The sequence below is a fragment of the Rhinolophus ferrumequinum genome, chromosome 21 (assembly GCF_004115265.2).
Source record: "Rhinolophus ferrumequinum isolate MPI-CBG mRhiFer1 chromosome 21, mRhiFer1_v1.p, whole genome shotgun sequence".
NCBI lineage: Eukaryota > Metazoa > Chordata > Mammalia > Chiroptera > Rhinolophidae > Rhinolophus > Rhinolophus ferrumequinum.
In genome coordinates, this window is record NC_046304.1 from 17,235,455 (window position 1) to 17,261,205 (window position 25,751).

The following is a 25,751-nucleotide window of genomic DNA, read 5'->3' on the forward strand; positions in this document are numbered from 1 at the left end:
GGACTAGTACACATACGGCAGTGCCTGGCACACGTCAAGTTCTCCTAAGCACCGCCTTTTCTCTTCTTATTTGGTAGTGGTGATGGGTGTGGGGACTACAGAAGTGGGGATCTCTAGCCGACTCCCAGCTATACCTCCCACCTCTTCCAATGAACCAAATGCCCAGTCACACCAGACTATCCTCCTTTTCTTGAACCTCCTGAGGTTTCCCACATTCTGGAACTTCCACCTTTATCTAGAATGTCTTTCCTGACCAGTGCCCAGGCAGAACACTACCTACTCTCTGAGGCTGCCTCCTACATGCTCTCCTCCCTGATTCCCCCACCTGAGGTCACACGACTCCTCCCTCAGACGCTATACATCTTTCAGATATACAGATAGCCTTGAAATACAAGGAGTGTGTGTGTGTGTGTGTGGGGGGCACCCCCTGTTCATACTAATTCTGACAGCACCCAGAACCATACCTTGTAAAAAATGGGTGCTCAGAAAACACTTAGTGAGTGGAAGTGACCCCAGAAGGCTTACAGGGCCAAGAAAAGGGTCTCCCAAGAAGATAAACCAAGGGTTCAGGTTGGGTGGGTGGTTCCTATGGAAACTGGTCATATGACGTGGGCTTCCAGGGCTATAGGGAACCCAAAAGTCACTCAGTTCTACAAAAGAAAAAAATCTCCTCTCTACCTTTAGTCACCAACCTCTGCTTAAATCCTTCCAAGGACAGGAAGCTCATTACCTGCCCCACTGCCAGACAATTCTAACACTTGAAATCTTCTCCTTAATATTTATTCAAATCTTACCTCATAGTAGATACTATATCATCATCCTGCCCTCCAAGGCAACACAAGATAATTTTCTTTAATTTAATTGGGCAATACTTTCCAACGCAACAAGTAGAAGAGGGACTCGTGTGAGCAGTCCCCTCCCGTTCCTGTGCAGACACCCTCTGTAGCATGTCACCCTGCTAAGACCCTGAGATTGTTGGCTTCCCCTTAGCCCTAAGGTCCTATATCGATAGAAACTGGTTTTATAGAAACCATCCACCCAAGCTGAACGCCTTGACTTACCTTGTCCCATAAGCCTCCTGGGGCCATTATCACTCACTCAATCTTTTCTGAGCACGTACCTTTGCCCACTTAGTAAATGCACAATGTCCCCTAAGGGGCCCGCTTCCCCCGAGAACCACCGTTCTAGACTCGCACATTTCTAACCTCCTTCTAGACCGGTGGTTCTCAACCACGGGCATGTTGCTCCCCAGGAGACATTTGGCAACGTCTGGAGACATTTTTGGTCATCACAACTGGGGTTTGTGACTGGTATCTAGTGGGTAGAGGCCAGGGATGGTGCTAAATACCCTACAACGCACAGGACACGCCCCCACGACAAATAATCTTCTGGCCATTTGCAGAGCACAAACCCTGCTCTACACAGTCCAGAACCAGAACCCAGGCTCTGAGGAGGGTTCTGCTCTGAGGAGGGCACCTCACCAGTGCCGAATACAGCGGGTCAGGCACCACTTGATTTCTATTTCCCAGCACTCCCTGCTTCCTCAGCTCCCAAACCCTCGTGGTGGGTTGGTGTCCTGCAAGGTGGGCTCACCGGGGACGCCCCCACAGCTGGGGCTGGGGGCAGGGAGGGCAGATTAGGGTGGGAACTGGCCCAAGGTCCCTCTAACCTCTTTCCGAGCCACGGGGCGCCTCTCTCCTTCCTCTGAATCCCCCAAGGTGGCATCCTCCAGAGGGGCCTTCCCCCGGCAAATGCCACGGGGAGCAGAACCAGTTCTGCCAGGACTAGAGCAGGACGGGAAGGCCAGAGAGCAGCCAGAGCCAGGGGCTCATGGGGAGCCGAGTACACAGCCCAGGAGAGATTCAGGGTCAACCATCACCTCGGGAGCAGGTCTTCCATGGGGTACAGCACTAGGTGATTTCACAGCCATTATGTCCCTGGGTCCTCGCAGCAGCCCTTCCAGAGGACGTATATATCCTCATTTGCAGCTGAGGGGACCGAGTCACTACAGGTTGAGCAAAGTCACAGCGGCGGGAAGAGGTAAAACAAGCGGTAGCAGACAGCAGTGGTGCCGAGTCCCCCACCACGCACCAGCAGCTGTGGGACCTTAGGAAGAGGTCCCACATTAGTTTCCACGTCTGTAAAATGGGGCCGTAATGCTGCCTACCTACTGCACAAGGTTGTGGTGAAGGCTGAATGAGTTAATATTACAAAGTACCAGAACAGTGCCCAGCATTTAGTAAGTGCTAGGAAAGTGTTTCCATTTTTTCTCTTCCACCACACAGGGAGGAGGGTGAGGAGTCTCCAGACAGAAGCAACCAGTCCAAGGTGGACAAGAGTGTCATCCACGGGAAAGAAGGCACTAGCACCCACTAGTGGAGAAACTGGGCAACAATGATGGAAAATAGAGTCCCTGGGGTAAGAGCCAGCCGGCTGATGGGGTGTTCTCTGCCCTTCTGCAGCCTGGCAGAGCACAAAGTCCAAAGGCCATCCAGCCTCTGCCCTCTGGCAGCCAAATGCCTCAATTCTCAGGGGCTTTCCCAGTACTTGTTTCAGGGGCAATGTAACACCTGTTGGGATGATTATGTGGGTCAGTCAGCCTCCCTGTCTCACCTACAAAGACCCCAGGGCTCAAGGGCAGAGCATGGGTCTGGTCCATGTACCTGGGACCTGTAGGAGATCAACAAACTCTAATTGAATGAATGTTACTTTGGAAGCGGCCTGATTAGCCAATGTGAAATCGTGAGGAACTATGATCCCAGCAGCCTGGCAGGGAGAGGGAGATCCCAGACAGGCTGGGAGAGCTCCAGGTTCCCAGTGTGCTCCATCAGGTAAGACCAGCTCAGACAGGTGTGAGGGGGGGATGGGCCAGAGAGCACAGGGAGGGCCAGCTGTGCAGGGGGCTGAGGGTGTCTCCCTACTTCCTACTTCCCTCCTCAACTCAGATAAGCTAAGGAACCCCCCTGCACCTTAGTTTCCTCATCTATAAAATGGGGGGCTCCCGTCGTGGTTGGAGTTAGGTGGCAATGAGGCCTACAGGCTCCCAGCATAGCACCTGGCACGTGGAAGGAGACAGTCTCCTTCTCTTTGCCGCGGGGACCAAAGACTCAGGAGGGGAGAAATGAGGAGCGAGCCTGCTGAGACATGAGGTTGGCAACTTGAGGAAAGCACGTCTCTGATTCCAGCAGGGGCAGGGAACACCTGAGAGGCAATCAAGAGCACGAGAGCCTAGAACACACCCAGCTCAGGCCCTGAGCGCCATCCGATGGGAGCACGCTGGGACACAACCTCAGCTGCTCCCAGCTTTCCACGTGGCCTCTCCATTTACGCAGCAGCAAATTCCTTGTTGTACAACCTCAAATCCCAAACCCCAAGTCTTCAGAAGGAACTGAGGAAGGGAAGAGGGCACAGCGATTCACCCCCAAGCCTGCACCTGCCCTCCTTCTTCCTCCCCGGCCATTGTTTCAATTCCACAAACACCGTGTGGGCACCGGCAGGTGCCCGCCTGGGAGCTGCCAATGGGGACCATGGAGCTCGTAGTAACTGGGCGCCTCCCGGACCGGGAAGGGCTCAGCGATGGCCTGTAAAAGCTTCACAAGGGAGGTGGGGTCTGAGCAGACCCGGCAGGCTCCAGCATTAGAAAGACCCAAGTTTAACTCTCGGCCCCCCTGGCTGGTCTTGGGCAAATTACATCACCTGTCTGAGCCTCAGTTTCCTCAACTGTAAAACGATGATGTACTTCATAGGGTTGTGGTCGGACTTAAATGAGACAAGCCATGGGCTCAGAGCAAGTCTAAGAAGCTGTGCTAGTGAAGGGGGGGAAGGGGGGCAGGAGGGAGATGAAAAGGATGACAGTGGTGATCATTGCAACCCTCCCCCACCCTTATCTTTAGATCCTCCTGCTAGCTGGCATCTGAACCCCTCAATTCAGCCTTTCATTAGACGCCCTTTGACTTGTTCTGGTACCACAGGAAGTACAGAATGAGTCTGGTATTGAGTAGTCCCCAGACTTTGCAGTTTACAAAGCGCTCTGCCTCACACCATCTCACAGAAGTGTCACGACAGCTGTGCGAGGTCAGGCAGACATTCTCAGTATCTGCACTTTACAGATGAGCAAACCGGAGCTCACAGAGCGTGAGTGACGTCCCCTACATAACACGGCTAGAAAATGGCAGCGCTGAGACAACACCCAGGTCTTCTCTCTGCCTTGTGGCCCCCTTTTTACTGCTCCTCCCGAGAGGGAAGACAGAGGAGTCTTGGTGTCTGGGGAGCAAAACCATGTAAAGCCATGGTCCTGGCAGAGGGAGGGATGCCCCACCTGTCCGCTGAGAAGGAGAGTCCCTGGCCCTCATTCTCAGGATGAAACCAGGCACTCTCCGTTGAACTGAGCCACCAGTGGTGTGTGGCCCTGGCCCTGCCAGAGGCTCTGCTCAGCCTGGGCTTGGGGACAACGCGGCATCTTCAGGACAGAGCTTCGGGTTTCACCCTGACACCTTTCGGAGGGAGGTACTGCATGGAAGGACAAGGCTGGAGGGGGTGCGCCGGTGAGGGAGGAGGGTGTGTCCTGCCAACACCACAGAGCACTGGCTTCCTCTGGGCTTCCAGACCTGGCAGAACTAATCCAGCCCCAGAAAGAAGGCTGCAAAAGCAGATTCAGTCATTGTCCAGTAAACATTTACTAGCCTGGGTCTTTGCACTGCTCTGGGCACCCCACCCCTCAAAAAGCTGCTGAGGAAGGTCGTGTGGGCCCAGTCACCGAGGACTGAGCACCCATAGTGAGCCAGGCCCAATGCTGCAGGCCTCCCTGAGCTAGCCCAGTCTGCCCCTTAATAACCCTTTAGCCCTATTTAGAAATGAGGATCAGACGGTTTATGACACTTCCTCCAATGTCTCACAGCTAGAGAGAGCAGATATGTATCTATCCAAAGCTCATGTTTCTGCCATTCTCTGGGCTGCTGGGAGAGTAAGACTGTGATGGTTACGTTTGTGTGTTAACGTGATGGGGCCACGGTGTCCAGACATTTGGCTGAACGTTATGCGGGATGTGTCTGGATGAGATTAACATTTCAATCAGTTGACCGAGTAAAGCAGATTGCCCTCCCCAGTGTGGGTGGGCCACATCTAATCAACTAAAGACCCGAATAGAACAAAAAGTACACTGAGTAAGAGGGAACTCCTCCAGCTCTGTGTTGAGCTGGAACATGGGTCTTTTTCAGCCTTCAGACTCAGACTGAAACATCAGTTCTTGGATCTCAAGCCTGATGGCTTTCAGACTGGAACGTACACCAGTGGCTCTGCTGGTTCCAGACTCAGAGTGGAACCCCAGCTCTCCTGGGTATCCAGCTTGCTGACTGCATGCCTTGGGGCTTCTCAGCCTCTAATTCCTTATAATCAATCAATATCCCGCCCTCCCCCATGGGTTATGTTTTTCTGGAGAATCCCAACTAATACAAAGACCAAGCCTTGGGCTTCCAGGCACAAGTTGGCTGCATATTTGGGTGTGGAGTGCTAAGCTGCCAGAGGCCAGATAATCTAAATATCTAGAACAATTGTCTACTTTGGTCCAAAAGTCCCCTCAGTGCCCAAGACCCAAACAGGAAGCCTGGTAGGGAGGGGACCTGCCTGGCGAAATGAGCAGAGCCAAGTAGCAGAAACGTCAGCTTTCTTTTTTCTTTCTTCTTCTTTATTTTTAAAGTACTCAGGAAGAGGTGTGTCAATTCTCCCTTGCACCCCAATGTAAATAGCAATACTTGCAGAGTCCACTAGATGGGGCCAGTGACACAGCAGAAGAGGCAAAAATGCAACTCCAGGAGGGAAGGTGGAGGAGGCAGGGGTGCATTAGGCTAGGCTGTGTCACCTAGGGTCCCCAAGTTAGATAAATGCTCTCACCCCTATCTTGCATGACTTCTAATCAGTAGTGTAAAAATCAATTCTTGGGTTTCCAAGTACTTTAGTCTGTCACTGTAGCATGTCTGGATTTCAAAGCCCTCAAACCAAGTTATTCCCTCATAAGCCCCCAGGCAAAATGAGCAGCCACAAACTGAAGTTAAGTCACTGCCCGAAGCCTCAGAGCTCCAGGCCGGGCATCTCCCCGTTATGTCTGTGACCCATTTCACTGGAGAGTGAAAGCACCTGAAGGTACCCTTCACCAGGGAATCTAAAAATCGAAGAATAAGCCCTCCAGCAAGGTGGTCATGTGATGAGGGAAGAAACCAGGACAGGAAGCGAGGAGGAAGGCAGAGAGGGGAGAATGAAACGGCAAAGATACTTTTCTCTTTAGCGAGCGGCTCTCTTTGGCCACACGTTCTCAACTCTCAGCCAGTGTTCCTCGCCCTGTGTTGGGTCCTACAGGAAATCTTCCTGCACCTGCTCTCAGTGGGGTAGGTAAAAGCTTAGATCCCAGGGGATCTCTGAGCCCTGTTGTGGTCAGAGACCTAAACACAGAGATGGGAAGCCAGAGTTTTCTCCTTGCTCCCCCCGTTGCCTTCATTTCAAGTCCCAGAATACCCTCTCCTCCATCAGTAGCAAAAATCCTGCCTGGTATGTCCAAGATGGCTACCTCTCACCTTCCACCCTTCCCAGGATGACAGAGCAACACCCCAGAATGCTGGCTGTCGGGGGCCTGGACCTCACCAACACCCTCACCCATCCCCTCCACCTACCACCTGTCCCCACCATCCCTTCCCAAACTTGCACTGCCTGGTAGCCGCTTAGCTCTGCCTCTGTTGCTAAGGCAACAATGTGGCTTCCCCCAAGTGGGAAGCTGGTTTCCAAGGCCCTGTTGCCAAAGGCTATAACAGCCACCCTGGTGTGTGAAGGGGGGGGGGGGTGAGAGCTCGGCAGAGAGGTGGAGGGTGGCCAAGGAGCCTGGGAGGAAAGGAAGCAGGGGGTTCTCAAGAAATGGTGGCATCCAGGCAGCCGTCCCCGGCCAGACTGGAAGGTGCTGGGCTCTGTAGAAGGGGAACATGTATCTCACAGCATCTCAGTGACTGCTCCTTGGGGGTATTAGAGGGAAGAAAGGGGATTCCCGCACACAAAACACACCTGGACAAGCCCTCTACCAAACAGGACTGGGTACTCTAATGGAGTAACCTCCCAACGGGGTAACAGTTTTGATTCTCCCCAACTTCAGAAAAACAGCCCCCAGGAATCCCTCTGTCTCATCTGCTCATGTGTCTCAGACACACGCATACAATCTAGGCCCAGACACAACCAGTCCCTGGCCAGCGACAGCATTAATTACAAGGATTGCAAACCTCCACACATTTCCAGCCCTCTGGCCTGTCTCAGAGCACATACTTAATATCCCTTGTCAAACGCCTCTCTTTGGAGCAAAGCATCCATCAGTGGACAAGAGGAGAGGGGAACACCATTAGGGCTCCCTCCCTTCCGGAGTCCACAGAGGAGGGCTGGAGGGGGGCCCTTGGTCATCAAGGAATGTTACAGAAGCAGTTCCCTCCACCCCATGGTGAGCACCGAGTCCCGCCTTGGTTTGCTGAGCGGGCATCTGTGCATTTATAGCCCGCAGGTCACAGACGCAGCCACTGCCCAGCCCGGGCTCAGAGAGAAGAGCTTGTTCCTTCTCTAAGGCCCCGTCCTGCTAGAGGGACTGAAAGAGGAGGTGAGGATGTCCAGCAGGGAGGGGAAGCAGATGGTTGAAGAGGAGGCAGAGAGAGCAGCAGGTGGTGGGAGAGGAGCCTAGTCTGAGAGGGGCTCAGGACTGGAATGCGAGCACGAGGGCAGCAACACTAGGCAGACCCACACGTCCCCAGTCCTGCTGGCCAAGTAGTGTCCCAGGCAGAGCCTGGCCCATGACACCGATGCCTGCCTCCACCCTCCCCGAAAGCCCTCTCTTCCCTAAACCCAGAAAGAAAAGCAGGTGTACCTACCGCAGGTGCCAGCCCCTCAGGTGGGGTGGGGGAGATGCTGTCCCCGCCACCCTGGTTGCGGGCGCTGAGCTGGGGCGACATGGTGGGTGACTCATCGATGTACGGCATAGTCTCCGAGCCCTCTGGGGGCCCCTTCTGCTCCTCATTCCCCTCTCCGTCGTAGTCGTCTGCCCCGTAGCTGAAATCTGAGACAAGGAACAAGAAAGGCCACTGAGAGTCTTCCACCAGGGCTGCCAGGGACTGGTAGCGCAGTGGGCGCCTGCGGCGGCCCCCGGCGGCCATGACCCTGCCGCAGCATCCACGGCCCGGCACGACCAGGGGCTGCGTGGGGCCCAGACTTCGTGCGGGGCTGAGCAGCACCAGCAGGCACGGGTAGCAGTTCAGGGGCTGCTGGGAGCCGGGGAGGAACGGCTCCGCTGTTGCCACCCGCTTAATAGCATGTCAGTCGCGTATTTCGAGCTGCTGTTTCCTTTGCCTCCTGCCTAATTCCAAGTCTAAAAATGAACAGTGGGAGCAGGAGGCAGGACGCTTCCAACTCTCCTCTCTGAGTCACCATTTTGCTTTTTATAGGGAATAAGGAGGTGGGGCGGGCCGAACGATGTCACTTCCTGAGCTCCTCCTCCTAGGGTACCATTTGTACACGGAGCCCAATCCCTGGGGGGGGAGGGGCAGAACAGGTTTCGGGGTGAGGAAGGGAGCCCTCACCCCTCTGAACAAGGCCCCGTGCAGGATGGAGCCCAAGGCTGGCAGAGCGTGGGCGAGAAGGCGGCACAGAGACCTGGCAGGGACACGACTGAACACAGACTTCTGAAAAGCCGGCATTGACTTCTATCATTTCAATGGAGGCCTCCTTCAGAGGAGGAGGGAAGAAAAGGCTGTAGGAAGTCCGGCTGCTGTGAACCCCCGGGGCTGCTAGCACCACTCAGGCTCCAGAGCCCACGCACAGACACCTCTCTCCTCCGATAGCAGGCTGAGATCCTGGGGGCGCAGGGCAGCACCTCAGAAAGGCCCCAGGTCAAAGCCCACCAGTGGGGGTTTCTCCTTCGCCACGATGTGCCCAGCACCCACGGGCCCACGTGCAGGAAGACCTCAGGATACTCTTGCAGAGGGAACGAATGAGCAGAGAAATGCACGGCTCCTCTCAGGTCTGAGGCTTGAGCCAAGGTCTCCGCTGGGACCTGGCTTCTCCTCCTGTGTCACAACACACCAGCCCCAGGCAGCCGGCAGCCTGAGAATGGTGTCAACGGGTCACTAGGGCGCCGGGCCGCAGCCGCACTCAGTCCAATCTGGCCCTTTGGCAGCCAAGAGCTTCCCCCAGCCTTGCTGCACCTGCTCCCGCGACGTCCTCTCCCGTCCCTGTGTGGACAGTCCACTAAGCTGTCAGGGAACATGGGCTATTTTGTCCCAGGATAGGCCGCACGTGAAGAACCACTGGACCTCGTGATCAGCCACTGAGATGTGTATGTGCCACGTACCCGGCAAATAGGGCCCATGGCCGTGGAGGACACGGGCCTGTGTCTGAGGCGGGTAGGGGGCGAGCCAACTCTGCTATTGCCAGGGGTCAGGAGGGGGAAAGGGCCGCAGCCTCCATTCTGCCTGAGCCTGGCACTGTGAGGGGGGCTGCCTGTTGGCTGAGACCTGTCCACTTGGGAGAAGCACCAGGAGGAAGAAACGAAACATCATGTTAAGCTGCCATGTCTCTTCCAGGAGGCTCCACGCTGCCCTATGAGTTAAACTCTGGCGTGGCCAACAGTTCAGATTCCAGCAGGCCACACTGGCTCTCCCGGACACTGCCCGATTCCCAGGGGTCACAGGACCAGATCCCTCACTCAAGACCTTTCCCAACAGCAGAAGGGACAACAGGGAAGGTGATGAAGCTCATGTCGACCGCACCCCTGGAGCTGCCTGGGTCACAGCAAGGCGGGAAGGTCTCTGCCCCCCACCCCCAGTGCCATCTTTCTCCTCTCGGAATCTCACTAACCTTCCAGAGAAATCTTCTAGAGAGAGCCCTCCTTGTCAGCAGACTTACCAAAGAGGAAAGGGAAGGGAGCCTGAGAGTGAGGTGCCGGCCACAGGAGCGGGCAGGCTCAGGCGTGGAGGCAAATGTCCACAGAGCTCTCTGCAAATGTTCCTGGATACCTCTGCTTTCATTCCATCCTCCAGAAGACCCTGACAGCCCAGACAGTCAGTCAGAGACCCAGGAGGACCCTACCAGGAAGAGGGACACAGAAAAGACAGAGAAAACAACCCTGTCTAGAGAAGGAAGGAACCCTAGGACCTTGGGAGGATGGAAATCTGCCAAGCACGGGCTTCGGATGATGGAAGGCCCCAGATAGCAGTGGACCATGGCTTGGCCACCAGGTCTCGAAAGAGAGAAGGCAGAGAAGGCCGCTGACAGCCAATATCCATTTCCCTCATAGGAACATAAATCTCGTTATATTCAGAGTGGCAGTGTGCCAAGTGGCCAGGGAAAAGACTACTTTTCCTAGTGGTGTGGGCCGTGGGATTAAGTTCTGGCCAAGGAGATGTTAACCGAATACTTTAAGAAAGGCTGCTAAAAGAGATTGTTCTAGCTGAAAAGTACGCTTTTTGGGTATGTGTGGGGGGTGCCTCTTCATGTTTCCTCCTTCTGTTGCCCATTTGGAAAGCAGATGATACGGCTGGAGCCCCAGCAGAAATATGGACACATGAGGAGATAGAAGCCAGCAGGGAAGAGAACTGAACAGAAAGTTAGGAACCTGGGCTGATAATGGCACAATGAGCCCCCATACCACCCCGGGACTGTCTACCACTGGACTTCTTTTACATGAGGAAAAAAAATGCCTATGTTATTTAAGCCCCTGTGATTTAGTTTTTATGTTATTAGAGGAACTCAAATCTTATTGTAACGGATCCAGATGGTTTTCCTTGATATGTTGTCTGGGTGTTTTCCTGGCTGCCATCTCTGTTTCTTCTAAGTCTCCTGGGTTGAATCCTCTTTTTCTTCCCACCCCTTAAAAAAGTGGTATTCTTATATATCCTTACAATAGAGGACTGCTCAGCAATAACAAGAGACAAACTACAGCTACAGGCAACAACATAAATAACTCTCATAGACTTTATACTAAGTGAAACAAAAGGGCACATCCTATATGGTTCCACTTATAGGAAGTTCTAGAACAGACAAAACTAATCTGTGATGAAAATAAAATAAAAGTAGTGGTTGCCTCTGGGGGTGGGGTAGAGATAGGAAGTGACTGTAGGGGGCAGAGGCAACTTTCTGGGGTGATGAAAATATTCTGTATCTCGGCAGGGATTTCAGGTACACAGGTGGATGCATTCATCAAATAGTACACCTCAGAGTTGCGTGTTTCACTAAACTCTAGTGAATGAAATCATGCTCAACGTACTGAAGAAACGTGTACTGATGTCGGCAACTTATTCTGAACCACATGAAAAAATAAGACGGGTTGGTGACATTCAGAGGGATGAATAGATGTGTGATAAGGCAAGTGCAGAAAAACGATAATTATAGACTCCAGATGATGGGTACATGGGTGTTCCCTGTATCATTTTTTAAACTTTTTATGTACGTGTGAAATTTTTCATAATCCTATGATGGGGAAAAATTGGTGTTCCCCCAGGCTCTGTCACTCATGCTCTGCTCCCTCTCCCCAATCTTATTTATACTTCAGGGAGAGGTGTGAGCTGCATCTCTCTGATGGTTTCCTGAACATCTCCATCTATTCTGCCAGTCACTCAAGTTGGAAACCTAGGAGACACTCTGATTCCTAGATTCCTCATCTCCGACACTCTGAACTCTCCCCATTTCCCATCCTCCTGACCCTCACTAACTTTTATGAAGACAATTCCAACATTCTCTCCCCATGACAGCTAGACTGCCTATCTGATCGTGTTTCTCCCCTGGTCAAAATTCAACAGTTCCCCATTCCCTTCAAGGATACAGCCCACACTCCTCAGCTCGAGGTCCTTCATGGTCAGCACCCAACTCTACCTTTACAGCGTCCTAGTCTTCTGCGTTGTAATAGAATATCAGACATCTTCTAGGTCCCTGTATCTGGTTGAATAGTAGCCCCCACATGTATGTGTCCAAATCCTAACCTTGGTTACCTGTGAATGTGACTTTATTTGGGAAAAAAGTCTTTGCAGGTGTAATTCAATTAAGGATGAGATCATCCTAGATTAATTGAGTGGGTCCTAAATCTGATGATGTGTCCTTACAGGAAACAGAAGGGAAAAAGACACAGACACGGCAGAAGAAGGCCATGTAAAGACGGGAGGCAGAGACTGGAGTTCGGCTGCCAAAGCCAAGGAATGCATGGAGTCACCAGATGTTGGAAGAGGCAAGCCAGAATTCCCTCCCTAGAGCCTGGGCCGGGAGCATGGCCCTGCCTACACCGTAGTTTTTGACTCTGGCCTCCAGACTGAGAAAATACATTCTTGTGGTTTTAGGCCACAAAGTCGGTGGGTTTTCTTGTTTGTTTGTTTCCTATTTTTACGGCAGCCCCTATGAAATTAATACAGTCCCCAAACACACAACACTGTTTCCCATCGCTGGACCTTTGCACATGCTGTTCCTATACCTATAATACCCTCCTAATCCCTTGTCCAATCCAGTGGAATTCTTTTTTTTTTTTAACTTTTATTTATTTAAGTGAATGTTTCCAGGGCCCATCAGCTCCAAGTCAAGTAGTCGTTTCAATCTATTTGTGGAGGGCACAGCTCACAGTGGCCCATGTGGGGATCGAACCGGCAAACTTGTTGTTAAGAGCCCCGTGCTCTAACCAACTAAGCTAACCGGCCGCCCCTGGTGAAACTCTATTTAGCCTTCAAATCCAGCTCAGTTACACCCTTCTCCTGAGAACTCCCTTGTCTCCTGAACATACAAAGCACTTTTGCAAACCAATGAGAAAAAAATATGAATACCTCAACTTTCTAAATAAGTTAGAGGAATGAAAATTAAAAAGAGAACTACTAATGCCTAATGTATGTGTGTTGTATGTGTGTGGTTTTTTGTTTGTTTGTTTGTTTGTTTTTTTTTGCAATTTTCCTATCAAATCACAAGGATTAGAGAAAAAAATACCGAGAATTGTCAGGGAACAGACACTTTCAGAACTTCTTGGAGGGTATGTACGACCGGCACAACTTTTCTGAAGTCAATTTGGTAACTGGTATCAAAAGCTTTAATAGTTGGTACAGTTTTTAAACCCAACATAATCCAAGACTGAGTCATAAGAAAGTAATTCTAAATGTACATAAAAATAAAGTTTCAAGGTTATTAATCATAGGGCTGTTTATGCTTATGAACTATTAAAAACAACCTGAATGATTAATTCTAGGGGTTGGTTGAGTAAATTGTGGTATTTCTTCAAGGTGGACTACTCAGTAACCGTTAAAAATTATATGGATGATAAAAAAAAATATGAATGATGTACATCACCTGATTAAGTGAAAAAGGAAATGAATGTAGGTACAGTATGATACTATGTTTGAAAAGAATAGAAATGTTTGTATATGCATAGAATAAAGCCTACAAGGCAACAACACAAAACAATTATAAAGCATTTAGATTCTGGGACTTTGGAAGAAATTAATACGTGGTTTCTGCTCTCTAGGACACTAGCGGACGCTGCCTGTCTCCTACCCAATATCCGTCTTCCCTTCTTCCCTGCTTACCTCACTCTGGTTTTATAGGAGGTGGCAATGGAGCCAGTTCCAGGTAAGATACCCATTTCCTCTGCCTTTCTTACAACAAGGAGTGGCCATGTGACATCATTCTGGTCAATGAGACCCAAATGAAATATGATGGGACCTCTGGCAAGGCCTTTGCTTTGAAAATTAAAAAAGGGCCTTCTCGCCTTGAACGCAGATGTGATGACGGGAGCTACAGTGTCCACATTGCTGCCATGAGGAAATCATCGCAAAAGAATGAAGACATTCCCCTGATGCTGTTGAGCTACTGAGCCCCACTAGAACCAGCTCACCTCATTTCCTGCTATGTGGGAAACAGAAGCTCGTACGGTGGGTTTTCTGCCACTTAAAATGAACACAGTCCCAAGGGACACCTTTACAGCCCAGCAGAGGAAGGTAGTCCAATAAGCAACAAAACATTCTAGATGCTATGACAGAAGTATCTCACAGGTAAGACAGAGAAGAGGAAGCAGCTCACAGGGTGAGTAAGAGGATGGCTAGAAGGGCTTGGGTGATACTTGAAGGGAGGTGGTTTCTCACTGTGGCAAAGAGCCAGGATGGCGGGGTCACACAGCTTAGGTTCCAATCCAGGCTCCATCGCTTCCTAACCTCTTCGTACTCAGAAGAGTGCCTGGAACAAAACGGCCTCTTATAAACGGATCGTGGTTCAACCGATGAACGTGAAAGAAGATGACGCAGGGACTGAACGTACACGGCTGCTGCGCGGATTAAACTGGATAATGCGAAGCACTTAGCACATGGTAAGCACCCAATAAATCTGAGCAGCTATTATTATTAATTGCATCTTGAAAGATGTGTAGGTGCTTGCCAGGCAGATGGGGGACGGGAGCAGAGTTCTAGGCAATGAGAAGAGGCTTGGCAAAGGCTCACAGTGTGAAACAGCAGGGCCCCTTAAGGGGACTATAAATAGAATAGCCCGGCATGGCGAGAACACTGCGTGAGCAGGAGGGTGAGGAGGCAGCTCGCTGTGGAGAAGGGGGTACAGACCAGCACAGAGGGCCTCCGGGGCCCAGCTAAGAGTCAGGCAGGACCCAGCAAGGGCCACTGATCTGGATCATACCCACTGTGGGGTCTTGCTAGCTACCTCACTGCCGAATATCGCTAACTTTAGGTAATTCCTCCCAATGCGTATGTTGAGTTACCACGTAGGCAGAATGCTGGGACCTCCAGCTATCCTAGGGGTCACGCAGATTGGGACCACACGCCAACATAGGGTTACCTATTCAGAGCCAGTAATGGATGGAGCATGTGCCAGATGACAGGTTATGAGACCAGCAGTGACAGACCATGGAGACGTGCTCTTTTTGGGCAATGTGAAGAGTTGGCCTGTAGGGGACAGGTTCAAATCCAAATGACTGACCTCCATTTCTACCTTCTTAAGCTCTGGCAGGAGCAAGGTAGAGGCACACAGGTGTCAAGCTGCGTACCACCTTCCCGAGACTGTCTAGCACCAATGACCAATGGACATAGCGAGACTACATCCTGGTACTCCCAGCCTCCAAAACCAATGCTGAGAGCAGTTTTGAGGAGCTTTCCAACCTCTTCTTGGACACTCTAAGAACCTGTGGGTGCAGGATAAAGTTCTAGGTGTGGAGTGGTCCTGCCCTCCCAGCAGGGGTGGTACAAAGGCTAATGTGAGGTGATAAACTTATTTTCTGCCCTAGAACTGATGGGAGTGGGGGCGGGGGGACCTTGGGAGTACAACTGAGGGAAGCCCAGGCCTGACCATCGTTCCCACTGAAGCGGCATCAAAAGTCTTCAGAGAACATCCTGTGCCACACGCGGCATCAGGCGGTGACAGAGTAACACTGCGCAGACTTCATTCCTGCCCCCCAGGATCTCCCAGTGTAGCCCCACGCATGCTCACTGTCACCTGTGCCAGGCCTGCGCTGTGCACTACCTCCCAGCAACCTCGGGACAGACAGATCTTACAAACATTCTGTTGAGCAAAACAAACCAGACACAGAAGAGCACGTGCCGTAGGATTCCATTTACATGAAGTTCCAGAACAGGCAAAACAAATGGACGGGGATAGAAGTTCACGGCTGTGGCTACCTGCGGGTGGGTGGGGGGGGCAGTGGGTGCTGACAGGGAAGGAGCATCAGGGAACTTTCTGGGGTGCTGGAAACGTCCTGTATGTGGGGGGTGGTTACACGCTGTATGCTTCAGATTGGGGCACTTTAAAAAGTTTTGTGTGTTTTTTTTTTTTAAATTTAAAAACCAAGTAGGTAGTACCATTAAGACGCTCACTTACAACTGAGGAAGTGAAGGCATAGGGGGGTAAGTCACTTGCCCAAGGTTTAGTGGCGAAGTGGAAAACTGGATCGAACACAGCAGGTCTGACTCCAGGACCTGTGCTTTAACCATTATACTACTATGTAGGACTCATACACGCAGGAAAAACCACACAGGTGGGTTGCTTTCCGGGTCCCCGACTGGAAGAAACAACCCGTGTCAAAGCCAGAGGAGGAAAAGGTCCGTATGGCGAAGAGTCTGAGCGTGGCATGACAGACGTGAGAGAGGAGGGGAAGGAAAAGGCCCTTCTCGGCGAGGGGAACACTGTTGCAAAGGAGTGGGGCAGGACTGCACCCTTTTGTTCAGGGCATTGATGAACCGACTGGTGGAGCTAAAGCTGAGGTCCCAGGAGCTCTCCTCCCATGTGGGTAGAGTCCTCCCAACCAACTTGCCATTCCTGTCACTAACGCCCAGAAAATGATTCCACTCCCTGCTCGGATCTGCCCTGGATGCTGGTCACTGGACTGAGGCCTGCAGGGACCCGGCTGTGAACCTGTGCACACGTGGTTTCCTGATGGCAGCCTCTCTCCCGGGAGGTGCAGAGATCGGTCCATTTTCCAAGTCCCCTAACTCCAAATTCCTCCTGAAATGAAGCTGGGTCTTCCCTATATTCCCCGCAGGCCAGCTCACAGTTAGGGCCATCTGACAACCCCTACCGTGACTCTAGTCTCCTTCCCACAGCTGAAGGGCACACAGGGCTATGCAACTTGGCCTCCCCCCAGCATGGTAGAAGCCAAGACCCCAAGGCAGACATGGAGTCCAGGGTCTTCTCACCATGCAGAGCTGAGCTGCTGTCGAAGCGGGAGAACTGGGTCTATCAGCCCTGCGCTTGACAGCTGGCTCTGAGTCTCCTCCCTTAGCTTAAGCTTCTCATCATTGAGACAGGGATAACATAGGCTGGTTGTGAGACATTAAATAACATTGCGTAGGTTAAAGAACTTGGGAAGCATCTGGCAGAACCGTTCTCAGTAGAGATTGGCTGAAGGAACAGGAGAACGGGATCTTCAGGGGTCTGTGAGCACAGATGACACAGGGGATACCATCAGGAGCCCCTCAATTGTGGGTACCAAGTGAGGCGTCCTGGGGCCAACATCTTTCCCATGGGACAAGCCACCCCCTTCTCTGCACCCCTTGCTCTATTACTGATGAAAGAGGGGGTGGGGAGCCAGGACAGCAGGTGATGGAGGGCGTAGGCTTTGAGTCAGATTCAGGTTCCAATCCCAATATTACCACCTAATAGCCATGTGACCTAGGGCGAGCTACTTAACCTCCCAGAACGTCAGTTTCCTTACCTATAAAATGAGACTAACACACCATATCTATACCACAAGAGTTTTTTGTGGGGTTGCAATGAGAAAACATATGCAAGCAAGGCACCTGGCCCAGGGCAAGTGCTAAGTAAACAGTAGCTATTACCACTACTACCCTGGTCCCCTTCCAGAGCAGTAAGTGCCCTCAGGGATCTCCTAGTCCTTGAAAAACAAAAAAACAAAACCAGGGCTTTGGAAACACAGCCAGGCTAAGCTCTGCGAAGCCTTCCTCCTTCAACTTCCTCAGTCAGCCTACAATCCTTCAGTAGTCTCAGCATCAAGCCAGACATCTCGGACCTTCCGGGTAGTTTAAATCTTAAACGTTAAGACACCAGTTCCATCCTACGCTGCACCCTGGGATCCCCTGGGGAGTTTAGAAATGACTGGTGTCTGGCTCCCAACCCAGAGATCCATATGGAATTGGTGTGAGGTGGCCCAGGCAGCAGGGCTGCTAAAAGCTCCCCAGGTGACTCTCATGGATTGTAAAAGCTGAGAACCACCGGTTTAAGACAAGGATCCTGAGGTCAAACCCCTTCAAGTTGAACGCAACTCCTCTGCAACAGCCCAAGAAGTCATCAGCCAGGATGTATGAGAGGCGCAGGAGAGGTTTCTTGGAAGAGGGAGGGTTTGAATTAAGTCTTGAAGGACGGGAGGTTTGCTTGGGAAGAGGTGCAAGAGGCGGACGGGAAGCGCTTTACGCCGTACACGAGGGCTTGCAGGCAGCACGCAGCCCGCGTCCTGTTCAGACAGGGCCCTCGGCCTGCAGCCGCCGCCGGGACACTAAGATAAACTCCTCCTCACCTCCAGGCCTGGAGCAGGGACATTAACCCAGCAAAGGGACAACTGGAAGACAGGGCAGAGGCGACGCGGCTGCTCATTCCCGGAGGTCGCCTCGCTGGAGCGCTCGGTTCTGGCTCCGCCCCCGCTGCTGAAAACAGACTCCAGGCCCCCCGCGGGGGTGCGGCTCGGCCTTTCAGGTTGCCATGGAAACGCGACCGCTCCTCCACCTACAGGCTCCCTAGGGGAGGGAGGCAGGGACCGTGGCCGCCTGGAGAAGCCAGGGCTCCAAAGCCTGAGACAAAGAAATCCTAGGTATTGGGCAACAGCAGTAGGGGCAAAAGCGGCAGGAGAGGGGCTGGGGACCTGCCAGCTGGCCCCGGGCAGGGAAGGGAGGACCAGCTGCGTAAGTGGCCGGGCTCAGGGATGGACGAGAAGCGTTATTATCTGAACTGTATTTTACAGTGTACACAGCAAGCCCACAGCCGGAATGTCATTTCGTCTTCACAACCCAGGCAGGTTGTCAGAGTAGATATTATTCCTTCATGTTACACAGGGTAAAACTGAGGCTCAGAAGTTCTGGGTCTCGTCCACCGCCACTTGGCTAATAAACACCTGAGCCACAACTCGCTTTTTGGACCAAGTCCATTGCCTTTTGTATTTGGACATAATCTCCCATTCAGGCAGCGGGGCCTAAAATCCCTAATTACTCTGTAGGAAAATATATAAAATGAATATATAGGAATATTGGTGCAGAATGGCCGGGTGGCCCTGCCATAATGGAGGAAAGTTTACTTCATGGGTAAATGGGCACTGGTTATTCAACAAACATCTCCTCATTATATTATGTGCCGGATGCAGTGATAGTAACAGACCCCAAGCAAGACTCAGCACCCCCAGCGCTCGTACCAGTAGCCCATCAGCCAGTCAGTGGGATACCATGAGTTACGGCCCTGGACAGAAGTCAGACGGATGTGAGTTCTGTTCCAGCTCTATATGACTTCCAGCGAGTTGCTGGTTTTCTGAGAGCCTCGACTTTTTCTCACAGTAAACGGAGTGACACAGCTGCCCTGCTCCTGACACACGGCTGCTCTGAAGAGCAATGAGAGATACCACATAAGAAAAGTATTCCACAAACAGTATAGCATTCCATCAAGCAGACAAAAAAATAAATAAATAAAATTCCTCTACAAAGAAAGTCAAGTTCATCTTCATTTGGCCTTTGGTACATTCTGGCTTCCCCACTAGGTGGCAGGCGTCTGGAGAGCAAGGACGGCCCCCTTCCATTTAGCTCAGGCCCCCTTCCATTTAGCTCATATTATTCGTGGCACTCAGGGCAGTATTCACACATAGCAGATGCTTGTAACTGCCCACTGGCTGCTACAAGCCCCTAAAACTCCCCTAATCTCTCCCCAGAGCAACCAATTCGATTGTTTAGGGTCTGCGCCAGGAGATCACTGACAAATCCTACAGGAGTGCGGGCCCTTGTGAGAGTTAACAGCCTTAACTGGCTTCCTCCTTCCCCTGTAAACCGGCATGAATTGATAAGAAGTAATGATCCCTGACTGATCTGAGGTAGGGCTCTGCTCTTCCTCCCTTCCCCCATGCTGGTGGAAAATGCTGTGTGGCTCTACGGGGTGGGGGGGGTGGGGTGGGGGCGGTGCGCGCGGGGTGGAGGGAGTGGCCAGGAGGTGATGAGGAAGGAGAATCAAAGGACCATTAGGACAATGACCTTCGACTCCAATCCCACTTATTACCCGCCTGGGATGGCCTCCTCAGAGCCCCTCTTCCATACATGGCTTCATGAGTCCTTAGGGTCTTTATGAAAAATTAAGTGACTCTCAATCTAGTGCTGAGAAGTACTAGGAAGGGCCAGTTCAAAGAACAGATAAGTAATATAAGGTCCAGAGAGGTCATGAAGACTCTCAGAGGAGCCTTGCTTGTTGGTGGCAGCCGGGATCAGAAATCTATGACCCCTGCCTTCCACGGGGGAGTATGTGTGTGTGGGGGTCTTAAATCCCAGAGCCAAGAGGCTCCAGGCTCCCTCCCCTCTCTGCAGAAGTCAGCCAAGACATTCCCAACTTGCACAGGCTTGCACACCCCCACACACCTCACACGTACACCCCCAGGAACAGCCTGACCTCTGCCCAGCGCTATCGGGAGGCCGACTCACTGGCATTCAGATCAAGCTGCTGGCTCTCCACACACAGCCTCCCGGACTTTAAAAATAATTTTACTACTGAACAGGGCCACCAGAGGGCGCCTCAAAATTCAAGTCCTTCTCTCATTCCCTCATCTCCCACATATCAGTGGTTCTGCCTGTTCCAGCTTCCTGTTGTCACCTACTGAGAGGAGATGACAGGACCTACCCAAGTCAATGGCTTCTTCTCAGAATACCACCTTTCCTCCGGGCTGGTGCAAAGCCAGGTGAGGGCTGCGCTGGGAAAAGGCTCGCCCAGCCAGCTTGTTTCTGCCCTTTGCACACACAGGCACATATTCAGACAGACCCACCTCCTCCTTAAGGCCCTGGCACCTCCTGAGTCCCATTGCTCTGGTCAGCCCTCATGCACAATTCTCCATTCTCCTTCCCTTGCTGCAATGACCTTGGAGGCCCTGGGTTCCAGCTGGTGCAGCCTCCATCGGGCTGGGTCCCTGAGTGACCATGTGGAACAGAGGTCCCCACCTACCTGTGATGGTTGGGTGTGAGCAAGCAGGAAATCCTGCTTGTGTTGAGTTATGGGGACTTCACGATTAAGTTTGTTCCCCAGCATAACCAGCCTACCCTAACACCCCTGCAACTCCTCCATGTAAGGTCAGCCAGCCAGCCCTAGGCTCCAAGAAGCCCCATATGTACTTCCCAATGCATGAGAGTCCCTTTTTCTTAATATCACCCAGGCTGGGCTCATGGTGAACCACTCTCCTCCTGTTCAGGAGAAAACCAGGAAGCCAGCACCCTCTTCTGAGGGTAGAGGGGAAGGAAATCTGGAATGTCTTCAGCCTAATGTTTTGGTTTAGCAGCTAGCACCAGAGGGCCAAGCCTGCCCCACCAATTTGGTGACCTACCCACTCTCCCGAGACTGAGTCAGTGGGCCTATCCCTGACCAAGAGCCAAGGATGGCCTGTTGCTGATGTGTGAAGCAAGCCCAAAAGGAGACGGAAACACGCATTTTCATTGCAGCATTATTCACAATAGCCAAAAGGTGGAAGCAACCCAAGTGTTCACTGATGGATGGATAGATGAAATGTGTACATACAAGGTACTATTATTATTCAGCCTTAACTAGGAAGGAAATTCTGACAGGTGCTACAGTGCGGATGAACCTAGAGGAGATTATGCTAAGTAAAACAAGCAGTCAGAAAAATATCGTATGATTCCACCTATATGAGGTACTAGAATAGTAAAATCCATAGCGACAGGAAGTAGAAAGATAGTTGCCAGGGTCTGGGGGTGGGGGAGAAGGGTTGTTAGTGTTTCATAGGTGCAGAGTTTCAGTTTTGCAAGATGAAAGAGTTTTGGAGATGGGTGACGGTGGCACAACATCGTGAATGTACTTAGTGCCACCTTAAGTATGGACGCCAACTGCATACTTAAAAATGATTATGATGGTAAATTTTGTTATATGTATTTTACCACAATTTTAGAAATGAATAAAATATAACAAACAAATAAAGACAGGCAGGGAAGGAGCAATACCAGAGACAGAAACTCTTTCATGGGGATTAGCAGGGTACAAGGAGACTAAACCAGGCCTGGAGCCCACTCAGCTTCCAAAACGGACTTTGGAGTCACCTTCTGAGTTACAAAGGCAGCTTCCACCTCCACAGTTCATTTCTGTTTTGCTGCCAACTTCCTGGCATAAGACAAGCCTGGCTCTGCCTTAGGCAGGGGCTGCCAGACATTTGTCAGCTTCCATTCGAATATTTCTTCCCCTATGTACCTAGGCACCCACTGCCAAGTTCAACCTACCCCACACCCAACCAATGCCAATGGCAAGGTCTCAGGGCGCATGGAGACCAGTGCAGGGTGAACTTTCCCCAGGTCACCGCTTCCCCTGGCTCTGCCCTAGCCCTCTGGCACCGTCCAAGTACTTCACTCAGATCCATACCGCTCCATCCTCCCACCTGGCAACGAGAGGTGCCAGCCTTACCTCCCACAGGAAGGCAGCCTCCTTCAAGAATTAAGCTGAGGAGCAGACAGGGCCCAGGGGCTGACAAGGGATGGCGTGTGGAAAGGAAAAGAGATGTTTCAATTTGGCCCTCAAAACAAGGGCAGCTGTCCTCCACAGGCCAGAGAAGACAGGCTGAGAGAGACAGGTACCAGGGCCCACAGGGTTACACTGGAACAATCTGTGCGTGGGCAGACTAGCAAGACAAGGCCAGAGCTGCCGTGGCCAAGGTCAATTACCTCTACTCCCAGGAGAGCTCCTGGGAGCATCCTTCCCATGCCTGGACTTGTGAGTGTGAGAGGAGAGAAGGGGCACAGTCCCCACAAAAACCAGGGCTTGGCTCATATCAGAGGCCACATATCATGCATAGAATCTGTGGGCAGGCAAGTGGGCACATCCCAGTCTCCCAAGAATATGAAGTCGATTCTGAACTGGGGACAAGAGAAGAGTCACAGGGTCTGGAGGCATCCTCTAGGAGCTATGAATGGACGTAGTACTGGCTCTGGAGCCAGGCTACCCAAATTCATACCCCAGTTTTAGCTGTGTGATCTTGGGCAGCTTGCTTAACCTCTCTGTGCATTAGTTTCCTCTCCTATATAAAATAAAGATAATACTAATAACACTATCTCATAGAGCTTTTGTGACAGTTAAACCAGTTAGTTAGTCACTATGAGCAGTGCCTTTAGTTAAGTCATGTAGTAAGTGGTCTTTGTGGTTGTTACTGATTGACGTTATTATTATTATTATTATTATTATTATTATTACTATTATTATTATTATTATTTCTCCCCACAATCCTGGTCCTGGGAAAGATGCTGAGAGGTAGCCCACTTTGTCTGACATCTTCCCAGGGGCTGGAGACAGCTGCACATTGTGTGGGCAGAGCACAGGTTACCCAAGCACCGAAACAGGCACAAGAGAACGACCCCCCACACATGGCAACCATGCTCCCACTTTCGCTGCTTCCTCCTCGTGGGGCCACTGACCGCTCTTAGCCTTAGACCTAATCTCCCTCCTGGGAGCCTGGGGCCCTTCCACAGGGTTAGGAAGCAATCCAGGCAGCTGTCTGCAGCGGTATCCTCCACAGTCCTACATAGAAGGGGCAGAGCCCTCAGCTTCCTGGGAACCATGAAGTCAGAAAGGGAGGAAGGGAGAAGCACTCACACACACAGGTACAGGTCTCCCTGGGCTCCTGCACATGCACAGGGTATGGTCATCACCACACAGAATTCACAAGTGCGGCCGGTACATCGGTGTGTGGATGTGGGCCATGCAAACTAGCTCACGATCATCTTTCTAGAAGGTAAGGGCAGAGACAGGAGAACAGTTTGGTCAAGAGCTCATGCTCTGGAGCCAGACTGCCAGGGCTTGAATCCCATCTCTACCCCTTACCTGCTGTGTGACCTTGGGCAAGTCATATAACCTCTCTGTGCCTCTGTTTCATTTTCAAAATGGAATAATAGCACCCAGACTCCCAGGGTTTCTGTGAGGATGAAATGAGTAATTACATCTAAAGGGGACTTAGAAGAGTGCGAGCACCTCTCAGTACTAACGGCTATTCCTATGCCTCATAGCTCAGCAAGTCAGATCGTATGACTGCCAGGCTCTTGCAGAGACCCTAGTTCTCGTCTGGTTCTACATCTTACCCTGGACCAGTTCACCAAAACCCTCCATGCTGAGAACTCATCTGACAATCAGTGCTCATCCCTGCAGGGCTCCTGGCAGAAATCTCAAGCCCAGTCTATGTACCATGGGCTTTGCCAATGCCCTACCCTGACTCCACTCTCCAACTGCTTCCTGGGTCTGCCTCTGTCCACAGGTGACACCCACTTCTCTATTCGTCCCGTTCAGAAATCAGAAACCACTCAAGCCAACCATGTCCCACAAACTTGTGTTTTTCTCTGGAGAGAGACTACTATGGTTTTTCCATCAGCACATGCACGGTGTGTTTCGTTACTGGACAAGAATTGCTGGTTCTAGGGGGGCACCGGGTATCCAAAAGAACACTGGAACTAAAGCCCAGAGATTTAGGTTTAACTCTTGAGGAAGTCACTTAAACTCTCCAGGTCCCTGAGTTTGCTCCTCTGCAAAACGGGACAGCATTACCCAATCTGCAGGATAGAGGGCAGGAGATGGTAAGATGATGAGGCAGCGTCTAGTGCAGTGCCTGGCACACAGCAGGTGCTCGATGCGTCTGGAACGTGGACTGTTTCCCTCCTCTCCCATTATAGGCAAAACGTGAGAGAAGAGATCTGAGCCGACGCTCTGTGCTGGCTTGGCCAAGCAGTCCGTTATCTTTAGCAAGATGACGAGCTCTGTCAGGTGGTTTAGAAAAACATTCACGACACAGCCTGGGTAGGTTTTATTGGCTGGGATTCAGCCACTGTTCTGCATGATGGGGTGCATCCTGGACCCCTCCCTTCCCCCAGAATCTGGTTCACTGCCCCCAGAATTAGGCAAAAGGGCCAAGGGAACCACCTGTGCTCTCTGGTCACACACACCCCACCTGGTCAATGGCTTGTGGAGCAGTTGCCCATCATGCCCCCCTAAGCAGATGGCACGGCTCCCTGTGGAAGGGCTGGGAATACAGGCTCACAGATCCCTGTGCCTATCACATGACGGCATCACTAGGCAGGAAAACCACACCCTGTGACTAACCCATCCTTCTCACTGATTTGAAGTCTAGTTGTCACCATAGCAACAGGCTCCCGCTCCAGCCTGCCAGGCGGGGCTGATGCAATTCTCAGGCAGTGAGCAACTCCAACTCAGCTTACACAGCTCTGTTCCCACTCGAGGGTGGGAGACTGGGGAGAACAAACGAAAAGGGCGGAGATGGGCACACACCCTACAGAATTCTCTGCTCTCCCCCCAGTTCTGCTCTGAGGGCTGGATCCAAGGGATGTGAGCTCTGAAGAGAGCAGGGGGTTCCCCTCCCATGTCCCTAACAAACATGGTGTTACTGCAGTGGCTGCCACTTCTGGAAGATTCATCTCCAAGGCCTTAGGCGGTCTGGAGGAGGGGGAGACAGACTGTACTGTGTGCCTCTCTGCTATCACGTGACCCCTTACCAACCTTCTGAGCCAGCACCCCACCAGCTCAGCACCCCTGATTCCCTCAGCCCGCAGACAACCAGCTCTTCCGAATTCAACAGGTGCAGCTTTACCGTTCTCTGCTCAGTTGTGTCTCTGCCATAGTTGCATTAAAGCACCCATAAATCCAGCCCCTGCAAGCTAAATTGTCCCCAGAATACCACTGCGCCCCATCCGCCCAGCTCTCTACCCCACTCCAAAAGGGTCTCGGCTGCCCTGGGGCATCTCGCTCCCTGGCTGGAGTCCAACAGTCCTACACGAAGGACATACCGGTCAAGAACCACCCGACCTCTTAATGTCTAAGTCACCCAACCTCACGGAATGCACACTCAGAAAGGAGGGAGGTCAGGTCACCCACTCCCCCCAAATCTCCCCCCACCACACAGACACACACACACACACACACACACACACAGAGGAAACAGGGAAGGGAGCCATGTTAGGACGAGAGCTTGGCAATGCTAGGGGCCTCTGTAGCCTCCCGGCGCCTACCCATGGCTGCAGGGCTCTCCC

General features: G+C 51.9%; 1 protein-coding gene across 3 annotated transcripts in view; it reads right to left on the minus strand.

Annotated features, from left to right (window-relative positions):
* Positions 1–25,751, minus strand: part of ABR (ABR activator of RhoGEF and GTPase) — a 173,381-nt gene that overhangs the window by 86,649 nt on the left and 60,981 nt on the right. For all 3 annotated transcript variants that reach the window (XM_033089012.1, XM_033089015.1, XM_033089013.1), the window contains exon 2: positions 7,890–8,074. In XM_033089012.1, coding sequence (XP_032944903.1) covers positions 7,890–8,074 — 185 coding nt within the window. The remainder of the gene's footprint in view (positions 1–7,889; positions 8,075–25,751) is intronic.